The sequence below is a fragment of the Mauremys mutica genome, chromosome 8 (genome assembly GCF_020497125.1).
Source record: "Mauremys mutica isolate MM-2020 ecotype Southern chromosome 8, ASM2049712v1, whole genome shotgun sequence".
NCBI lineage: Eukaryota > Metazoa > Chordata > Testudines > Geoemydidae > Mauremys > Mauremys mutica.
In genome coordinates this window covers 55136628-55156367 of record NC_059079.1, presented here as the reverse complement: position 1 = coordinate 55156367, position 19740 = coordinate 55136628, and the positions used below count along the sequence as shown (strand labels likewise).

The 19740-nt window shown below is 44.1% G+C and overlaps 1 protein-coding gene across 4 annotated transcripts in view; it reads left to right on the top strand.

The window, feature by feature from the left end:
- The window catches only part of SMG7 (SMG7 nonsense mediated mRNA decay factor), a 95584-nt gene that overhangs the window by 73370 nt on the left and 2474 nt on the right, over positions 1–19740 (top strand). For 3 of the 4 annotated variants that reach the window (XM_045026774.1, XM_045026777.1, XM_045026775.1), the window contains 8 exons: positions 6373–6517; positions 8488–8870; positions 9813–10184; positions 11946–12095; positions 16271–16351; positions 16976–17135; positions 18700–18870; positions 18977–19125. In XM_045026774.1, the coding sequence (XP_044882709.1) occupies positions 6373–6517; positions 8488–8870; positions 9813–10184; positions 11946–12095; positions 16271–16351; positions 16976–17135; positions 18700–18870; positions 18977–19125 (1611 nt within the window). The remainder of the gene's footprint in view (positions 1–6372; positions 6518–8487; positions 8871–9812; positions 10185–11945; positions 12096–16270; positions 16352–16975; positions 17136–18699; positions 18871–18976; positions 19126–19740) is intronic. The other variant, XM_045026778.1, reaches the window with a different exon arrangement.

Genomic DNA, 19740 nt, shown 5'->3' with positions numbered 1-19740 from the left:
CAGGGTAGAAGGCATTGGGAAATGCCTTTTCTGGATGTAGCCATGCAAACCTGACTCTGGCAGGGCAGCTGCAGTCTGGATGTTGGGACTTTCTATGGGGAGCTGAGGGGCTCATGAGGCTGCACCATACCTCCCCCTACACTCTCCACGGGTCAGGCATCAGCACATCCCAGTGCTTTCTTCCTGGTATGCAGTCCCCTGGCAAGGCACAGGGAGAGGTACTCTGCCATGCTGACATCCAGGATGCAGCTCCCCTCCCTGTTACTGCTCTACCCACAACCTCCCCGCCTATCCATAGCCCCTTACTGCCTGTGCAGTCCCTGTGTGCAGGGAGGTTTGCTGGGCTGCAGCCCCAGAAGGAAGAACTGGAATGGGCTGAGCACTGGCAGCAGGCAGGTTTGGGGAGTTGCAAGCAGGGAAGGCCTGTCCCACCACATCCTTTCCTGGCTGCAGCCTCACAAATCTGCCTGCGGTGGGGCCTTTCTTTAAAATAAGGGATGTGGGGAGGGGTGCTAATAAGTGGCATGCCGTTGCCAATATCCAAATCCCATTAACATTGATGTTAATGAGAATGGAATTGGCAACATTTTGCTGGGATGCATTAACTGGAAGTTGCTAACATCAGAATTGCCATTAAGTGGAATCTACTGTTTACCATCTTACAAGTCACTCTACATGTGGCCTACGTATCCAACTAGAAGTAGATGAGAGGCTAGTTGATAACTCTCACAGAGGGGGCTGGGAAAAGGTGCAACTTACATCTACTTATATTGGCTCCTGTATTTGGCATAGAATCATAGAATATCAGGGTTGGAAGGGACCTCAGGTTGTCATTTAGTCCAACCCCCTGCTCAAAGCAGGACCAATTCCCAACTAAATCATCCCAGCCAGGGCTTTGTCAAGCCTGACCTTAAAAACCTCTAAGGCAGGAGATTCCACCACCACCCTAGGTAACCCATTCCAGTGCTTCACCACTCTCCTAGTGGAAAAAGTTTTTCCTAATATCCAACCTAAACCTCCCCCACTGCAACTTGAGACCATTACTCCTTGTTCTGTCATCTGGTACCACTGAGAACAGTCTAGATCCATCCTCTCTGGAGCCCCCTTTCAGGTAGTTGAAAGCAGCTATCAAATCCCCCCTCATTCTTCTCTTCTGCAGACTAAACAATCCCAGTTCCTTCAGGCTCTCCTCATAAGTCATGTGCTCCAGCCCCCTAATCATTTTTGTTGCCCTCCACTGGACTCTTTCCAATTTTTCCACATCCTTCTTGTAGTGTGGGGCCCAAAACTGGACACACTACTCCAGATGAGGCCTCACCAATGTCGAATAGATCGGAATGATCACGTCCCTCGATCTGCTGGCAATGCCCCTACTTATACAGCCCAAAATGCCATTAGCCTTCTTGGCAACAAGGGCACACTGTCGACTCATATCCAGCTTCTCGTCCACAGTAACCTCTAGGTCTTTTTCTGCAGAACTGCTGCCTAGCCATTTGGTCCCTAGTCTGTAGCAGTCCATGGGATTCTTCCATCTTAAGGGCAGGACTCTGCACTTGTCCCTGTTGAACCTCATCAGGTTTCTTTTGGCCCAATCCTCTAATTTGTCTGTGTCCCTCTGTATCCTATTGCTACCCTCCAGCGTATCTACCACTCCTCCCAGTTTAGTGTCATCTGCAAACTTGCTGAGAGTGCAGACCACGCCATCCTCCAGATCATTAATGAAGATATTGAACAAAACCGGCCCCAGGATCGACCCTTGGGGCAATCAGCTTGATACCGGCTGCCAGCTAGACATGGAGCCATTGATCACTACCCGTTGAGCCCGACGATCTAGCCAGCTCTATCCACCTTATAGTCCATTCATCCAGCCCATACTTGTTTAACTTGCCGGCAAGAATACTGTGGGAAACGGTATCAAAAGCTTTGCTAAAGTCAAGCAATGGCATGTCCACTGTTTTCCCCTCATCCACAGACCCAGTTGTCTCCTCATAGAAGGCAATTAGGTTAGTCAGGCATGACTTGCCCTTGGTGAATCCATACTGACTGTTCCTGATCACTTTCCTCTCCTCTAAGTGCTTCAGAATTGATTCCTTGAGGACCTGCTCCATGGTTTTTCCAGGTACTGAGGTGAGGCTGACTGGCCTGTAGTTCCCCAGATCCTCCTCCTTCCCTTTTTTAAAAGATGGGCACTACATTAGCCTTTTTCCAGTCATCCGGGACCTCCCCCAATTGCCATGAGTTTTCAAAGATAATGGCCAATGGCTCTGCAGTCACATCCGCCAACTCCTTTAGCACCCCTCGGATGCAGCGCATCCGGCCTCATGGATTGTGCTTATCCAGCTTTTCTAAATAGTCCTGAACCACTTCTTTCTCCACAGAGGGATGGTCATCTCTTCCCCATGCTGTGCTGCCCAATGCAGCAGTCTGGGAGCTGATCTTTTTTGTGAAGACAGAGGCAAAAAAAGCATTGAGTACATTAGCTTTTTCCACATCCTCTGTTATGATGTTGTCTCCCTCATTCAGTCAGGGGCCCACACTTTCCTTGACTTTCTTCTTGTTGCTAACATACCTGAAAAAACCCTCCTTGTTACTCTTAACATCTCTTGCTAGCTGCAACTCCAAGTGTGATTTGGCCTTCCTGATTTCACTCCTGCATGCCTGAGCAATATTTTTATACTCCTCCCTGGTCATTTGTCCAGTCTTCCACTTCTTGTAAGCTTCTTTTTTGTGTTTAAGATCAGCAAGGATTTCACTGTTAAGCCAAGCTGGTCGCCTGCTATATTTGCTATTCTTTCTACACATCGGGATGGTTTGTTCCTGCAACCTCAATAAGGATTCTTTAAAATACAGCCAGCTCTCCTGGACTTCTTTGCCCCTCATGTTATTCTCCCAGGGGATCCTGCCCATCTGTTCTCTGAGGGAGTCAGTCTGCTTTTCTGAAGTCCAGGGTCCGTATTCTACTGCTCTCTTTTCTTCCTTGTATCAGGATCCTGAACTCGACCATCTCATGGTCACTGCTTTGTTCTCTGGGTGGAGTTTAATGTTTCATTCCTTATAGTGAGTGGCTGTATTTACTGTGCTGTTGGGCAGTTTAAGAGAAACTATGGAAGTACATTGTTCTTCCCAGAGCAGTTTGAACACTGGTGTATTGAATATTAGCCAGTTTTCTGGCTGCAGACAACTGTCCAAGCAACGGGGGTTTGTGAAGTCAGCTAAGCCTTATGTTGAAGGGACTCTCCAGCTGCCCTGTTCGGGCAGCATTCCATCTCCTTTGCAAGCTAGAGCAGTACAAGGGGGATGAAGCCAAGGGACAGGATATGGCCCAATGTGTTTAGGATAAATAATACTTCAAATTTAATAGCACCTAATTGTATAACTTTCTCAAAGGTAATTTTTCCCATTTCACAGATGAGGGAAATGCTTGCTTAGTGGCACACAGAGTATGACAATGTGGAATAGACTGATTCCCTGAATCCTGCTCTAAGCACTAGACCGTGTTATCTCACCTGGGAGCAATGAACCAATAGGGCAGTAGAAAGTGTAATGGAGATTTTCTTAGGGAAGAAGACACTTGGTAGAATGGTCTCTGATGTAAAGCTGACTTTCTCCAAGTATCCTGAGGTTCCCCATTAATCTCTAAATCAAACTACTTATTGTGTTAGTGATTTAAATTAAGTGGTTTATGGAACTGTAATATTAAAGACTTGCGTTGGGCTTAATGTTGCTAAGACATTTTGTTTATGTACGAATATTGTGTAAACCAATGCTGAAGAAATGACAGGCTTGCTGGCTGGTAAATTCATGTCCTGGTAGCATGTTTACTGTATGAGGGGTACTGTTACGTCATAGTATTATAAAGGTAACCTGCAAAGGAAAAGATTTACACTTCTAATCTGCTTTACGATAGATAAAGAATTTTTATTTCAATGGGATTACTTTTGCTTAAAGTTACTCGTGTGTATGAGTGTTTACAGTATCTTGGACAAAATTGTACTCAACTTTTCTTTCAATGACATCATCTGTTAGTTTTTAGTTAAGCTCAACATCCTTTTAAATTTCCCTAAAATTTCCAAAATATACTTTTGTGGTACCTCACTTCGCTTTTTCCCATCACATACCACTCTCATTTACTGTAATACTTATCTTGTGACTTAAGGTCAAACTGTCGATTAAAGACAACTTACCCGGTAACTACCTACATCAACACTTTATGCCTAGGCCTTAGTTATGTAAAGCTTATTGTGATACAGGCTTGTGTCCTGTAGGCCCTTGTGTTACAGCCTTATGACTTCTGAATGGCTCTTACCTCTATGCCTGTACGGTGTAGCACTGGAAACTAAGTAACTTTGTATTGCATGAGAATGAGGAAGTGAGTGGCTAGACATTGTAGTGTGCATTTTGATGCGCATCACACATACTCAAGGCTCTGTGTATAAAGTAGTTATTCAGTCCCTTAGTCTTATATAATTCTTTGAATCTGCTACATAATTGTTTCCCCAAATCTAAATGTTCATCATGCAGTACAAAACCTTTAGCTACCTATGTGACGGGATTGGATCACAGAAACCCCCTTGGGAACTGCCACCAGATTTGCCAAGACTACCTCTGAGCCTGTTTTCCCTGCCAGCTTGGGACTCCAGAATCCTGCCTTGTTTGAGCCAGACACACTAGCCTTCTACAAACACAGACCCAGCTCTGAAACATGTCCCACAAAAGTTGCAGGCTTAACTGAAAACAGCTTAAGAAGTGTTCCTGTCTCCAACACTCAGATACCCAATCCCAATGGTTCCAAACCCCAAATAAATCCGTTTTACACTGTATAAAGCTTATACAGGGTAAACTCATAAATTGTTCGCTTTCTATAACACTAATAGAGATGCACAGCTGTTTGTGTGTCCTCCCCGGGGTATTAATACATACTTTGGGTTAATAAGTAAAAAGTGATTTTATTAAATAGAACAAGTAGGATTTAAGTGGTTCCAAGTAATAACAGACAGAACAAAGTGAATTACCAAGCAAAATAAAATAAAACACACAAGTCTAAGCCTAGTATAGTAAGAAAACTGAACACAGATAAAATCTCACCCTCAGAGATGTTTCAATAAGTTTCTTTCACACGCCTTTTTTCTTGGACACCTTCCTAATCTGGGCACAATCCTTTCCCCTGGTACAGCCCTTGTTCCAGCTCAGGTGGTAGCTAGTGGATTTCTCATGATTGCTGCCCCCTTTGTTCTGTTCCACCCCCTTTTATATCTTTTGTATAAGGTGGGAATCCTTTGTCCCTCTCTGGGTTCCCACCCCCTCCTCCTAAATGGAAAAGCACCGGGTTAAAGATGGAGTCAAGTTGAGGTGATGTGATCACATGTCACTGTAAGACTTCAAGCCCTCATGCCTCCCAGCCTGACTCACAGGAAAGCCTGCCTGCAAACAGAGCCACCCACAGTCAATTGTCCTGGTTGACTGGAGCCATCAAGATTCCAAACCACCATTAATGGCCCACACTTTGCATAATTACAGTAGGCCCTCAGAGTTATATTTCTAGTTTCAGATACAGTAATGATACATACATACAAATAGGACAACCACACTCAGTAGATTGTAAGTTTTGTAATGATACCTTACAAGAGACCTTTTGCATTAAGTGTATTCCAGTTACATTATATTCACACTTATTAGCATATTTTCATAAAATCATATAGAGTGCCACGTCACAACCTGAAAATGTAGGGGCAGCATAGAATGGAATTTAATATCCAATAACACAAGATACTGTGCTGGATGGGGCTGAGTAGAGAGTGGAAAAGAACTGGTGTTGGGTTAGGGAGGCTTGTCCTGAGGGACCTTTTAAATAATTTGGGTCAAATGTGCTGCATAAAATATAGGGCCTTGCATATATACTGCATAATTTAGGATGGAGTAATACACTGGGAGAAGTCTTGCTGCAGCTTCTTTTCCAGACTGCATTTGTTCTTATACACTGTGAAGTAGGGAAGTACTACTGTCCCCATTTTACAGACTGGGAACTGAGGCACAGACAGGCTAAGTGACTTGCAGGAGGTTGCACAGGAAGCTTGTGGATCTCCCAAGTCCTCATGCCCTAACTACTTGGACCATTCTTCCCCTCCGATTATCTGGACAGAGTGAATATATTTCAATCTGGGCCTTCCATTTCAGAGCTGAGATGATGTGGATGGCTGACAAAAATTCTGTAACTATTTTTGTGAAGAAGTGAGCTGTAGCCCACGAAAGCTTATGCTGAAATAAATTTGTTAGTCTCTACGGTGCCACAAGTACTCCTGTTCTTTTTTGCAGATACAGACTAACACGGCGGCTACTCTGAAACCTATTTTTGTGTGATTTCTTTTGATATAGGTAAAATCTCAGACTGAGATGAGGAAAACTCCGGTGTCCGAAGCCAGGAAAACACCAGTAACTCAGACTCCAAGCCAGGCAAGCAACTCCCAGTTCATCCCCATTCATCACCCAGGAGCCTTCCCTCCTCTTCCCAGTCGGCCAGGTAAATCAGCTGATTCTCATCTTTACTACTAACTGCATAGAAATTCATGTGATGAAAGATATATTGAAGCATCCCTCAAGGCAGCAACAGTTTTAGTAAAATTATCATTTCAGGTTATGGACCTGACTTAAAGCATAATAACCAGAGGTTGTAGTTGAACTGAAACGTGAGATAAATAGGGTTCCTTATATTTTGGAATTACATTCCATGTCATGATGTCTGTATGGTTTACATGCAAATATAGCACATCTTAGGTTTTGCTGTTGAAGGACAAGCTTCTAACTTTATAACATGAAACTACTGTAGTCTGCTCTTGTATTTACTTATAATATGACAAACTGAGTAAAACAGGATTTTAAGCAAAGATGCTTCACTTAGGAGTGAAGTATTCAAAAGATGAGCCTGGGAGCTTAGATTCATAACTTTGTTAGACACTAACAATCATGGACTCAATAAAAACACTGGATTTATGGCTCATTACAACAATCTATAACCTAGTAACCCGCCTTTGTCCTGAGACTGCAGAAGTATTAACTGCCCACTTCATTTTGAATAGTCACTTACAACATGTTAACTCCTTATGCTAAACAATCTGTTCCACCTTGTATGTAGCCGTGACACCTTGAGTGTCTTTCCCAGACCTGGATAAGAGCTCCGTGTAAGCTTGAAAGCTTGTCTCTTTCACCAGTAGAAGTTGGCCCAGTAAAAGATATTACCTCACCCATCTTGTCTCTGTATACAATACTCTCATAACTGCATAGCTGATCTTTTATATTTTATCTGCTTTACAGTCAAATTTCCACTGAAGAAGGTGTGGTGTTAATAATTGTGTTAAGATGTATTGTCTAAATATGTTTAATGATTTGCTGCTGCTGTTTCTCAGGGCTTTGGTTTATCCACATAAACAAAGGGATCTTGCAGCACTATCTCCATGCTGCTTGCCCATGGAGCACTTGCAGAGCCCACCTTCCCCAAGTGGTGCTGTAGCTATTCCAAGTAGCAGTTGACCAAAAGTGGGGATGGAGAAAGAGGATCATCAGTTCTTACATTAAACTCAACTGAAAATCTGGGTTGGGAGGAACAGCTTCAGTCCCTTGTCTTCCTCCCCAAACTGCAACAATATGAACTGCAAGAAAAGAAGAGTTAGGCCATGTCTACATGTACAGTGGTGCAGCTGCACTGATGCAACTGTGCGGCTGCAGCATGGGTGGTGAAGACACTATGCTGACAGGAGAGAGCTCTCCTGGTAGCGTAATAAAATCACCTCTGAAAGTGGCAGAAGCCATGCCAGTGGGAGAAGCTCACCTGCCGACATAGTGCTGTGCACATGAGCGCTTATGCCAGCATAATTTGTCGCTCAGGGGGATGGGTTGTTCACCGCCCTGAGCGACATAAATTATGCTGGCATAAGCTGTAGACGTAGCCTTAGTCTTGCTAAAAGGAGGACTTAGTTCTGTACCCACTTTACTCTTTGAATAAATTGTCAGGGACTGGAGACTACCTGGGCATGGGGTGCAGCTTGATAGGTTGCCAGTCCTCCCTCCAGCATTGCAGTGATTCAGTATCAGACAGAATGTGGGATGGAGGAGTGCCCTGAGAGTAGTAGATTGAAAATCTCAGGATGGTGAAGGCAAGAGAGATGGAGAAAAAGTAGAAACAAATAGGTTAATTTTAGTGTGGAGAAATTTCAGGGGGTCTCTCCAGTTGACCATAACCAGTAACTGGAAGGGTAGCTAAAAAAATTCAGAAATAGAACTTCCCTATAAAATTATCAAACCCCTTCCCCTGATTTTTGAAAGTGTGTGGACGTCATTTAGGGAAAATACAAAGTCTCACAAATGTGGAATTACAGCTCATATTTATAGTCTTCATGACTGAAACACAGAAAATAGAAAACCATGATGCATATCCTGCATTGCTTAAGACATGTGGCTTCCTAATGGTTAAAGATGTGTTTTTATGTTTTCTAGGGTTCCCACCTCCAGCATACGTTATACCTCCTCCTGTGGCTTTCTCCATGAGCTCAGGTTACACCTTCCCAGGTGGTGTTTCTGTTCCAGGAAGCTTTCTTCAGCCTACAGCTCACTCCTCTGCAGGAAACCAGGTGCAAGGTGGGAAACAGTCCCACATTCCTTACAGCCAGCAGCGGCCCTCTGGACCAGGGCCAATGAACCAGGGACCTCAACAGACAGCACCACCTTCCCAGCAACCCCTTACATCCTTACCAGCTCAGGCAACAGCACAGTCTGCAAGCCAATTACAGGTCCAAGCTCTGGCTCAGCAACAACAGTCCCCTACAAAAGCTGTGCAGGCCCTAAGGAAGAGCCCACCACACCACTCTGGATTCCAGCAGGTAAACTTAAAACATAAGAACTATAAAATTCTTCAAGCATCCATGAAAGGGAAGGATGCAGTGGCCAATGTTTTTAAAAATAGGAGCACAGGTCCCATTGACGTCAATAGGACTTGTGCCCAGAAGTCACTTAGATCCTTTTGAAAATCCTGCCTTTAGGCACTTAAATATGGATTTAGGACTATGGACTTTAAGCTCCTATTTTTGAAAAATTTGGCCAGTATAGTATGGTCAGAGTATGCAGGAGGATAGGGCTTGGTGCTATGGACTATTGGCTCTATAATTAAAGCTAGTTATTGAGGTCTGAAGTATTTCGTATGGCAGACAATGTATTCTGTATTCTCTCTTCTGCATATGTGTACAGATGCCTAAAAGGTGATCTTTTCGACCAGATGTTTCTGCTTTAGGCTTTTCTAGACAGCCAGGTGGTTTCCTGCCTAACTAAGGAGGGTAGCTCTGGATCTTTCCCCATAACTATTCCCTCCTATCCTTTTTAGTTAAATGCATCACAACGCTGGTTCCTTGCCATCCAATAGTTATACACTCAGCACTTGAGAAATCTCCTTTTGAACATTGCTCATCTAAAATCTGTAGCTGAGAGAGACTCCACCTCCACCCAAGGCACCTCAATTGGAGGTCTGAGTCAGCACCTCGGTTGGAGGTCTGTGAAGTCTTCAAATTGAAATGAAGATGACATTTCTCAGGTGTTACCTCAGAGCTTGAGTAGGGAGTGTGAAGTGAGTGCTCACTGAAATTCTGAACTTTGGTGAATAAGAACTGAGAGAAACATGCTCTGGGATTTATAAAAGGAGAATCTGTAATCTACCAGCGGGCATGGCCACCAGGAATGAACGTCTGAATAGAACAGGTAGTCGCTCAGTTAACCTTTATGGTAGTATTCCATTGTTTATGCCTCATGGTGAAAGTGTGCATCTCTTTTAGTATCCGCAGGCAGACTCATCAAAGCATCTCTGGAATCCTCCTCAAGTCCAAGGCCCACTGGGAAAGATCATGCCTGTAAAGCAGCCCTATTATCTTCAGGCCCAGGATCCCCTAAAACTGTTTGAACAGTCATTACAGCCTCCTGTGATGCAGCAGCAGCCTCTGGAGAAAAAAATGAAGCCTTTCCCCATGGAGCCATATAACCACAACCCCTCAGAAATCAAGATGCCAGAGTTTTACTGGGACTCCTCCTATGGCATGGCTGATAATAGGGTAGTGATGGCACAACAGGCTAACATGGATCGCAGGGGGAAACGACCACAAGGAGTCTTCCGCCCAGAGCAGGACACTGTGCCCAGGATGGCTTTTGAGGTAAACATACTATTTTGTTAAGTGGTGAAGATCATCAGCAAGACTCTGATGTCCCTAAATGTGAAACTCCAATTTTTGGCCATATCCTCTAGCAAGAAATGCCTAAATGTGGGCCTGTTTCTGGTCTACCCCCCAACAGGGATAATACGATATTGTACTGCCTTCTGGAGAGTGGTTCACTTGAGATTCCAGCCACCAGTACTGGATTTGCCACTCAGTTGGTCTAATTATATGGGAGCATATTCTTGGGGAAACTTTTGGTTCAGGGTACTGTCAGTTGCACTCAGTGTCGAAGTGACATTAACCTCTGCACTAAAGCAAGAATTTGCTGCTTGATGGAAAATGGAGAATTCATGCCACATTCTGATTTTGGTTACAGGCTCCCCTCCCTCTTGCAAGAGACCCTGTTAGTGATAGACCAGGTTGAGAGAGATCCTATTGTCTAGGAGCAAAGAACAAAAAACCTGTTCAAACAATTGAAATTTAATTACTGCCTTCTAAACAAGCTGCTAACCTGCACGTGATACCTTCGGTGCATTGACTCACCAACACATCCAACCTAGGCTGGAAATTAAAAAATAGCCTCCTGCTTCAGTTTCCTTTTAAACCCCACCAAACAGAATGGGTGACCTGCTTGCCTGGTCCATTGCTTTGCCAGACTCATCCTTTGCTTCTGCTCATCCAGTTGTGCCCTCATATTGCTGTTACAAATATTGTGGTTAATTTCTGTTCTGTTAGTTCTCCAGAAGAGATGTCTGGGGTGCAAATGCTTTTTGGTATTGCTTAAAGGAAACTGAGGCAGAAACCTGGTTTCCATTTTTAACCTGGGGGTCAGGTGTACTTGGGTGAGTGTACTGAGGATTAAGAGGTCAGTTCAGTTCCTGAAGGAGAAGAGCTAGACAGTGACCAGGAAACTGCCTCATGCCCTAATGTCAGGTTGTGTTTTTAGATGGAACAGTGCCAGTGTCCTGATCTCCTCACCCCCATCCATGGATCTCATCCATGCTGCAACTTTTGATTTGGCTGCTTGAAGCATGAGCAGAGACTATGCCACGCAACCTACCTGTGGCTGATTTAATGATTAAACACACAATGTGAGAAGGCTAACTCTGTCCACTCCCCCTTCCCCAGGTAGGGAAACCTCCTTTTGCCCAATGGTGCCTTCAGTTGTGGGCCATTAGAGGTGGAAATGTTTTTCTCATGAAAACTAAACTTTACCATAAAAAATAACCGAAACAGAAATGTAATTTGTTTACAACTTAAAAACAAAAACACAGATTGGCTATAGAAAAAATATGGTGATTTTTCTTATCAGAAAACCAAACTTCAGATCCGGGTTTTCCTTGCCTTACAAAATGTGGAATGAATCCATTAGTCTGTAGGTCACTAATATAACAGGGAGGACATTCTCTAAATTAGTTACCAGTCTCTGACTGAAAACTTCAACTTAATGTAAAACTGCATCCGTCTGCTGAATATGCACAAGGACAAGATATTAGTTTTGTTATCAGTTCAGCATTCTCTTTCCATCCCCTCTTCCTGGTTTCTCTCCTTATGTTGCGCTGGTCTTGTGCTTCTTTTGCATGCTGCCTTTTTAACTGCTTTATAATATTCCTGTCTTCTGGACACTATTATGTCTTGCCTTATTTGTGGTTATTACGGCTTCTCTTCTCTTTCTGTGGCTTCCCTTCTGACTCCTATTCTTGCTTTTTTCTTTTCCCCTCCTCTGCTGCATCTGACTGTGCTCCTTTCTGTCACTAGGACCCCAAGAGCTCCCCTCTGCTTCCTCCGGACCTGTTAAAGAGTCTGGCTGCCTTGGAGGAGGAGGAAGAGCTGATTTTCTCTAATCCTCCTGATCTTTACCCAGCTCTGCTGGGGCCTCTCGCCTCTCTTCCTGGACGAAGCCTCTTTGTATGTATTTGACTTAAATCTGCTGCTTCTCGCTCTAATTCTGGCATCTTTTTTCTGTGAAGTTGTAAGATGTGTGAAATTTTGTTTTCCCTTTTTGAGTTAGTCTCTGCCTGGGAGTTTAAACAAACTAATGGCTCATTAGCTCAGGATAATTGAGGAGGAGATTTATAAAGAATAGAGTAGCTATTGATCCAGTTCCTGGACTCTTGGCTTGTTCAGAATTCAAAATAATTGCTTTGGTTAAAAGTGTTAAGTCCACAGGCAAAACAGTGATGGAGCATCTATAAAACTATGCCTTCCACAGTGGAATGGGCGTGGTTACTCACAAGGTTCTATTTTATCCATATGTAAAATCATATTGTTTTCATCCCTTCTATATGTTACATCATATGAAAAAACTAATCCTTTAAAAATGCAAAAGGATCACAGAAGGAAGAAAATACTTTTTAGAAAAGAATTGGAAGTATGTGGATAAAGAATATAAGGTTAACTTTCAGTATTGTAGATTACAATAAGGTTTGTCAATGTGGGAAATCTTGAATGTTATGTTTTAATAGCATACTAGAGCCTTCTTAATTGACATTGACCGGGAGAACCATTGAAAACTGCTGAAGGTTGTGAATTGGTAATAGAATATCAATTAAAAAGCATTTTCATATTTTTTAATGGCAATTGTAGTTTAAAGTTACAATTGACTAGTTAAATGCCCTGTAGAATATCTTGTAATAATAATGAAGTCTTAGTAATACTTAGATTCATAAAATGAAGAGGCACTTCTGAATGCATTGGGAGCCTCTGATTCATACATAACATACAATAAATCAAAGAAACAAAGTCTTCACACAATTCTGAACAACCAGCAGCACAAATATAAAACAAATTCCCCCCTTCTAAAGCTTTTATTTCCCCCAGTATTCAAACTAATCTTTGCTAAGAAGTGGAGGAAGGCCAGCTTAGTTCATGTGCCGGTTAAGTGGTGTGGAATTGCCAAGTTTGGTATTTGTCTGAATTCTAAAACATTTTCAAAGTATCAAGTTGTCACCCTGGCAAAACCCAATAAGCTAGCATCTGCTTACTATGAAAACTGACAGGGGAATTCCTGGTCAGCTGACAGGATCAAACACTAAGGCTATGGCTATACTTGCACTTCAAAGCGCTACCGCGGCAGCGCTTTGAAGCGCTAAGTGTAGTCAAAGCGCCAGCGCTGGGAGAAAGCTCTCTCAGCGCTGTCCGTACTCCACCTCCCTGTGGGGAATAACGGACAGCGCTGGGAGCCGCGCTCCCAGCGCTGGGGCTTTGACCATACTGGCGCTTTGCAGCGCCGCAATTTGCAGCGCTGGAGAGGGTGTGTTTTCACACCCTGCTGCAGCGCTGCAAATTTGTAAGTGTAGCCAAGCCCAAAGATGTTCCTGATAGGAAGGCCTAAATTCTAGGGAAGGACTACAGTGCAGGCTGCAGTGTAATCCAGAGGATTTTATTTTAAATATAACAAAAAAATATAATGGACAACCATACTGAGATGTTATGAACTTAACAAGGTATTGAGTGATGCACCAATTTTAATTTTAATTTTGTCTCACACAATTCATTTGTGACTTACACAGTCATCCTGAACTCTGTGGCACTTGCTGCACACCGGCACATACATGTTTGTATTATGTGGATAGATCCAACTTCCTGAAAATTGATTCACATTCACTCTCCGTTCCAAACAGGCACATCATGCCAAAACACCTCGTGCTGGTTTGAGGTGCATTATTGCTAACTCCTCAATACTACCAGTTACGTAGAGCAGAAGGGAGAAAAACTAGTGGGGACTCAGTTGAGGGGTGTAAAGTTAAAAATGACAAGAGATTCCCTGCTGTCTGTGGAGGGTGACTGCTGGCATTGTACTGGCTCTCCTTGTTTCTAGCTGCTGAACTGCTTTATAATAAACTTAAATACATAGAGCAGTGGTCTCCAACCTTTTTACGCCCAAGATCACTTTTTGAATTTAATGGCAACCCAGGATCTGTCCCGCCCCACTTACTCCATCCCCCTCTCTCCGTTGTTTGCTGTCCCCCACTGTCACTCACTTTCACAGGGTTGGGGTTTGGGAGGGGGTGCAGGCTCTGGGCTGGGGCCGAGGGGTTCTCAGTGTGGGAGGGGGCTCCGGGCGGAGCCTGGGGCAGAGGGTTGGGGGGCAGGAGGGGGTGAGGGGTATAAGCTCTGGGAGGGAGTTTGGGTGCAGGAGGGGGCCCTGGGATGGGGCACAGTATTGGGGTGCAGGAGTGGGTACAGGGTGCAGGAAAGTGGGGGCTGGCTCCGGGAGGCTGCAGGTTGGGAGGTGGAAGAGAAATGCTGGTCCAGCATAGCTGGGCCTGCTATACTCATGCTACTCCTGGTCTTAATGCTGCAGAGCCATTCATAATGTGCCCATTGAAGGGAGCAGCACTTACCTTGGGCAGCCCCAGCCCCACGCTGCTTCCAGACGCGGCCAGCGCAGTCCCAGGGAGGCAGGAGGGCTTTGTGCACTGCCCCTCTCTGCAGGCACTGCCCCCACAGCTCCCATTGGCCAGAGTTCCTGGTTCCCAGCCAATTGGAGCTGTAAGGGTGGTGCTTGCAAGCAGGAGCAGCGTGCGGAGACCTCTGCTCCCCACCCCCAGGACTGCGGGGACGTGTTGGCTGCTTCCAGGAGTGGCATGGGGGCAGGCAGGGACCCTACCTCAGCAGCAGCCCCACTGCGCCACCAGAGATCACAATCGATTGGGAGAGTCTCGACCGGCTGGTGACCACTGATCTAGAGTAACATACAGAACATAATGCAAGTAATTCCTATAGTTCCTAAAGGGGTGTGTGATAGGGCCTTCAGTGGCCAGACAGCCTAGTGGCTAGATCATTGGTTAGGGAGGGCTGAAGGGGGATCTGACCTCTCCTGCTCCCTCAGGTTCTGGCCCAGGGTCCAGTGTTGCTCACCCCTAAGCAGAGGAGATGGACCTTCCTTCCAGCTGTGAGGATGGCTTCAGGAGGGCTTTCCTGGGCTGTTCCATATGCAAGTCCTTTTAGTTTGGGGCATGGCCCCACTAGTCCAGTTTTCGCACAGTTGGGGCTTGCCTGCAGGTTCCCCTTGGCAGGGGAAGACTTACTTGCCTCCAGTGGCTGTGTTGGCAGGCAGGTTGCTGGTCTGTGCCTTCAGGCAGGCATACAGAGAGCTCCTGCCTCTTCACCAGTCAGCCCCAGACTGAGCCAGGCTCCCTTCTTTTCTCCCCCATCCAGGCCTGGCATTGGCTGCAGGTATAACAGGGCAGGGCTAGCTGAACCCACAGGTATTCTTTAACCCCTGCTTTGCCTGGCAGCAGTCTCTGCTCCTTCACAGGCTGTTACATGATTACATGTGGGAGGGGAATTGGTCCAGATAATTGACTGGTAGGGGAGTGGTCTATAAAATGGTTCCCCACTTATGAAGGTTTGGGAAACCCTGCCATCGTAAAAACTGATCAGTTCTTCCTCCTCACCCCATGCTGTGATGAGAACAAGAGAACACTTGACATTAAAGGAGTGTTTTAAAACCAATAAAAAAAGCACACGCCACATAGTCACACCTTGATGCTTCAGGAAGTAGATGTATATATTTCTTTAGAAGAGTTGAATTATCTTGTGACAGCTAACATATTTGGCACAGCTGCAAATAAAGATGATAAAATCTCATGCCAAAGAGATAAACTGATTGTTTGGGGGAATGGGCATAAAACTCTCCCATTCTTGCTCCCCTAATATATAACATTGCACAATTAGTTGGCTTCTTTATTGGTAGAGGGGGTTGCCTTCCTCTGAAGTATCAGGTACTGAGGAAGGCCAAAAGCAAGATACCAGACTTGATAAACCAGTGGCCTAATCCAGCATGATAAATCATTAAATGAGTTTGGTTGAGATTTCACCTCAAACTTGGTGTAGTTGCTGGTGCTGAGGCATTAAGTGGATTTCAGTTAATGTGATGGGTTTGTGACACTCTTCTGCATGTATCAATATTTGCTTCATCCCAATGTTGGGAAATAATTTGTAAAATAGTTTTGATAAACACCTTGCTTAAAGTTTTCTGGTGATTAAACAACTTGTCCTTAATGTGGCATAATGTGCTTTCTGTCTTTAACAAATACAATAAACATCTAATGACATTTCCCTTTTGATCTCTGAAGAAGTCCCTATTAGAAAAACCATCGGAGCTGATGTCTCAGTCATCTTCTTTCCTGTCCCTCACTGGCTTCTCCCTAAACCAGGTATGTAAACACCAACAACTCTTAGCCCTTCAGTATTGGAAACGTCCATTCAGCTCTGGTCATGTTATAGAATCAGGGTGGTTACACTAGTTCCAAAAATGGACACAAGCTGGAAAGGAATTCCCAGCTGTAATCTTATTCCTTATAGGTAGATGGTTTTGGGGTCTTTCCATTCTAACCTATTAGACACACTGTCTGGTCCCCTTGTCTCATTTGTTTGTTCCTTCTTTGTCACCTCTTAGGGCCTGATGCTACAGACCAACAGTCAAAACTCCCGTTGACTTCACTGGGAGTCTTGCCTATGTAGGGCCCCAGGCTTGACCCTTAGTGTGTGTATCTTTCCTTCTTTTCATCGTCTGTTGCTTGCATGTTTCCCACTAAGGACTGTGAGCACGGTCCACTGTCCAGTTACAGACCTAGTTAGGATTTTGTGGTACAGCTGGGGAGATGATTCAGGAAGTGATAGGAGTTTATATAAGTAAAATGATTATAAAGGAGATGGGGTAAGGGGGGAATAAACATGGAGTTCAGGAAGTGTTTTAACCCACACCCACAAGTTCTTTCTACAGCCTTAATGTTTCAAATAAGTCTGTTACTCAGATTAAACTCTATTTAATATTGCAGGAAAGATATCCAAACAGCAGCATGTTCAATGAGGTATATGGGAAAAACCTGAATACCAGCACAAAAACAGAGGTCACTCCCTCAATGGCCCATCAGGAGACATCACTATATTCTCTCTTTGAAGGGACACCCTGGTCTCCATCCCTTCCAGCAAGCTCAGGTAATAATCTTGATATGGCTTATTTCCTGCACAGTAGTTCAGAAGGCTGCACATAAGCTATTTCTGTACCTATTATACCTATTAGGATATATATTGTATTATCTGTTAAATGTGACCTGCAAATGAAAAATTTCTGTTTGCTTCTTTATAATATATAAAGGAGGCCTGAAAGTCTTTTTCAAAGTCTCTTACTGCTTGCTCTTTGTTATCTTTTGTACCCTGTTTTTTGATGGAGGACCATAAATGCCAGAGAATTACAGGGTTCTGACATTAAAAGAGAGAGAAAAACCTGAGCAACTGAGTGGGGCAAGAAATTGTAGTCCATTTTTCAAGCTATTTTGTTAACACTTATTTAACTCTTAATTCCTGACAAACATTTGGGAGAAATGCTCTAATGATTCAGACACACCTGCTCCTTCTGTCCTAGTCCTCCAAGAAGTCCTTCAGACAAATCAGGGAAGACTAGATTTCTTGGTCCTGATGTTTCAAAAGTAAAGGAAATAGGGTGGAGCGCTACTTTAATACATCACAAAGAGGCAGAAAAATGCACGCACACATTTTTCCTTTACAGGTCACCTTTTAAAGACCATAATATAGTAATACCGTTAGAGTAGAAAGGAGAGCTAAATCAAGAGGCATAGGCAAGAGAGAGAAAAAAATTATTTCAGAAGATGACAAGCTGAAGCCAGGAGATGGGAACGCTCTTCCAAATGGCAGCAGCTGCAGAAGAGGTTCATTTGTGCAGCAGAACAGAAGTGGTGGGTGCTAGATGAGATGTGAGGGTTGAAGTTTTTCTCAGTCTAAAAAGATGCAATTGCAGAGTGGTCTCTTCCAGTAGGACTTATGGCAAGACCCTCCATTCTGCATTCTATCACCTCGCCTCTTCATTTAAGTGGCCTCCCACTACCCTATGTTAGGGCTCTCCTCTATCCTTAGGTAACATTATCTCATCTACCAGGTAGATCTGCTAATGTTCCACACTTCCTCAACACCTCTTGCTTGGTATTCAGTACAAGTCTGAATTCCTTTCAGACTATTGCAGATTGCTGTATAAGTCAGACTTTCTGAATTTGATGATTCATCACTTAATGCCAGACTCTTTGCACAATGATTGAGACAGTGGAGAAAGAAATCATTTTTGTATAAAACAATAGCTTTGGTCAAACTACAAAATAGCCACATTTCAGATTGTGAACGGGCTCAACACTGAAAACTGCACCCAAAACATATTTGAAATAAATTTGGAGAACTCCGTTCCATTGGCTAGAAATCCCTGCACAAAGTTCTTGCTAGGAGATTTCCAATGTTCTCAAGTAAGCACACAAATGTTTTGTTCAGTTGGCTATTAAAATTATTCTACTACTGTGGTGTGGCATATTCACATTACAGTTGGCAGATTTCCAAATCCTGAAGTTAATATAATAAGGAATAAACTGACCCTGGCTCAGAGAAAAGCCTTGTGACTGCAGATACTGCAGCAGAGTTTAACGTTCTCAGATGTGCAGAAAACCCTTACCAATTTTTTGACATTTCTTTTACTCTATCTTGATTTATTGTTCAACAGATCATTCAACACCAGCCAGCCAGTCTCCTCACTCCTCCAACCCAAGCAGTTTGCCAAGCTCCCCTCCAACTCATAACCACAATTCTGTTCCATTCTCCAACTTTGGACCTATTGGGACGCCAGACAACAGGGACAGGAGGATTGCAGACCGTTGGAAAACAGATAAACCAGGTGAGTGCTAGGTTCCAATCCTGGGGCAAATACTCCCCAAGTTAGTCTGATTATTTGCAATGCCTTTTTGTGACATACACTTTTAACCAGTCTCTGTTTGCTTTAGCAATGGGAGGATTTGGGCTGGACTATCTCCCAGCAACATCCTCCTCCTCAGAGAGCAGCTGGCACCAGACCAGCACTCCCAGCGGCACCTGGGCGGCCCATGGCCCCGCTATGGAGGATTCCTCCGCTGTGCTCATGGAGAGCCTGAAGGTATACTGAACTTGAAGAGGAGAAAATAGTTTTTAGTGTTGTGTAATTCCCGTTTCCTAAATGTATTTATGGCATGGGGAGATCTGGGTGATGAGACTTAATGCAGGATACGTGTCAAGCGTTCCAAGCACCAGACTGTTAATGTAGTGCTTGTCTACACTTGAAACGGTTCAGCAACACAGCTGCAGCACTGCAGCTACACTACCATAGCGCTTCAGTATACACACTACCTATGCTGATGGCGGGGTTCTCCTACTGGCATAGGTAATCCACCTCCCCAAGAGACAGCAGCTAAGCTGATGGAAGAATTCTTTCATAGACCTAGCACTGTCTAAACTGGGGGTTAGATCAGCTTAACTGTGTTGTTCAGAGGGTGTGGATTTTTCATACCCTTGAGCAATGTAGCTGGGTCGACTTAACTTTTTAGTTTAGACCAGGCCTTAGTACTATGAGCTGAAGGTTTCCTGCTGCAAAAACCTACTAATGCAGACAATGTGTTAGGCATATCCAGTTCTGGAAGATGTCACTGTAGGTGTCAGTTCACTCACACTGTAGAAATCTCTCTCCTCACTTTGAAATGTCATATAGACCAGGAATAGACTGGCTGAACTAGAA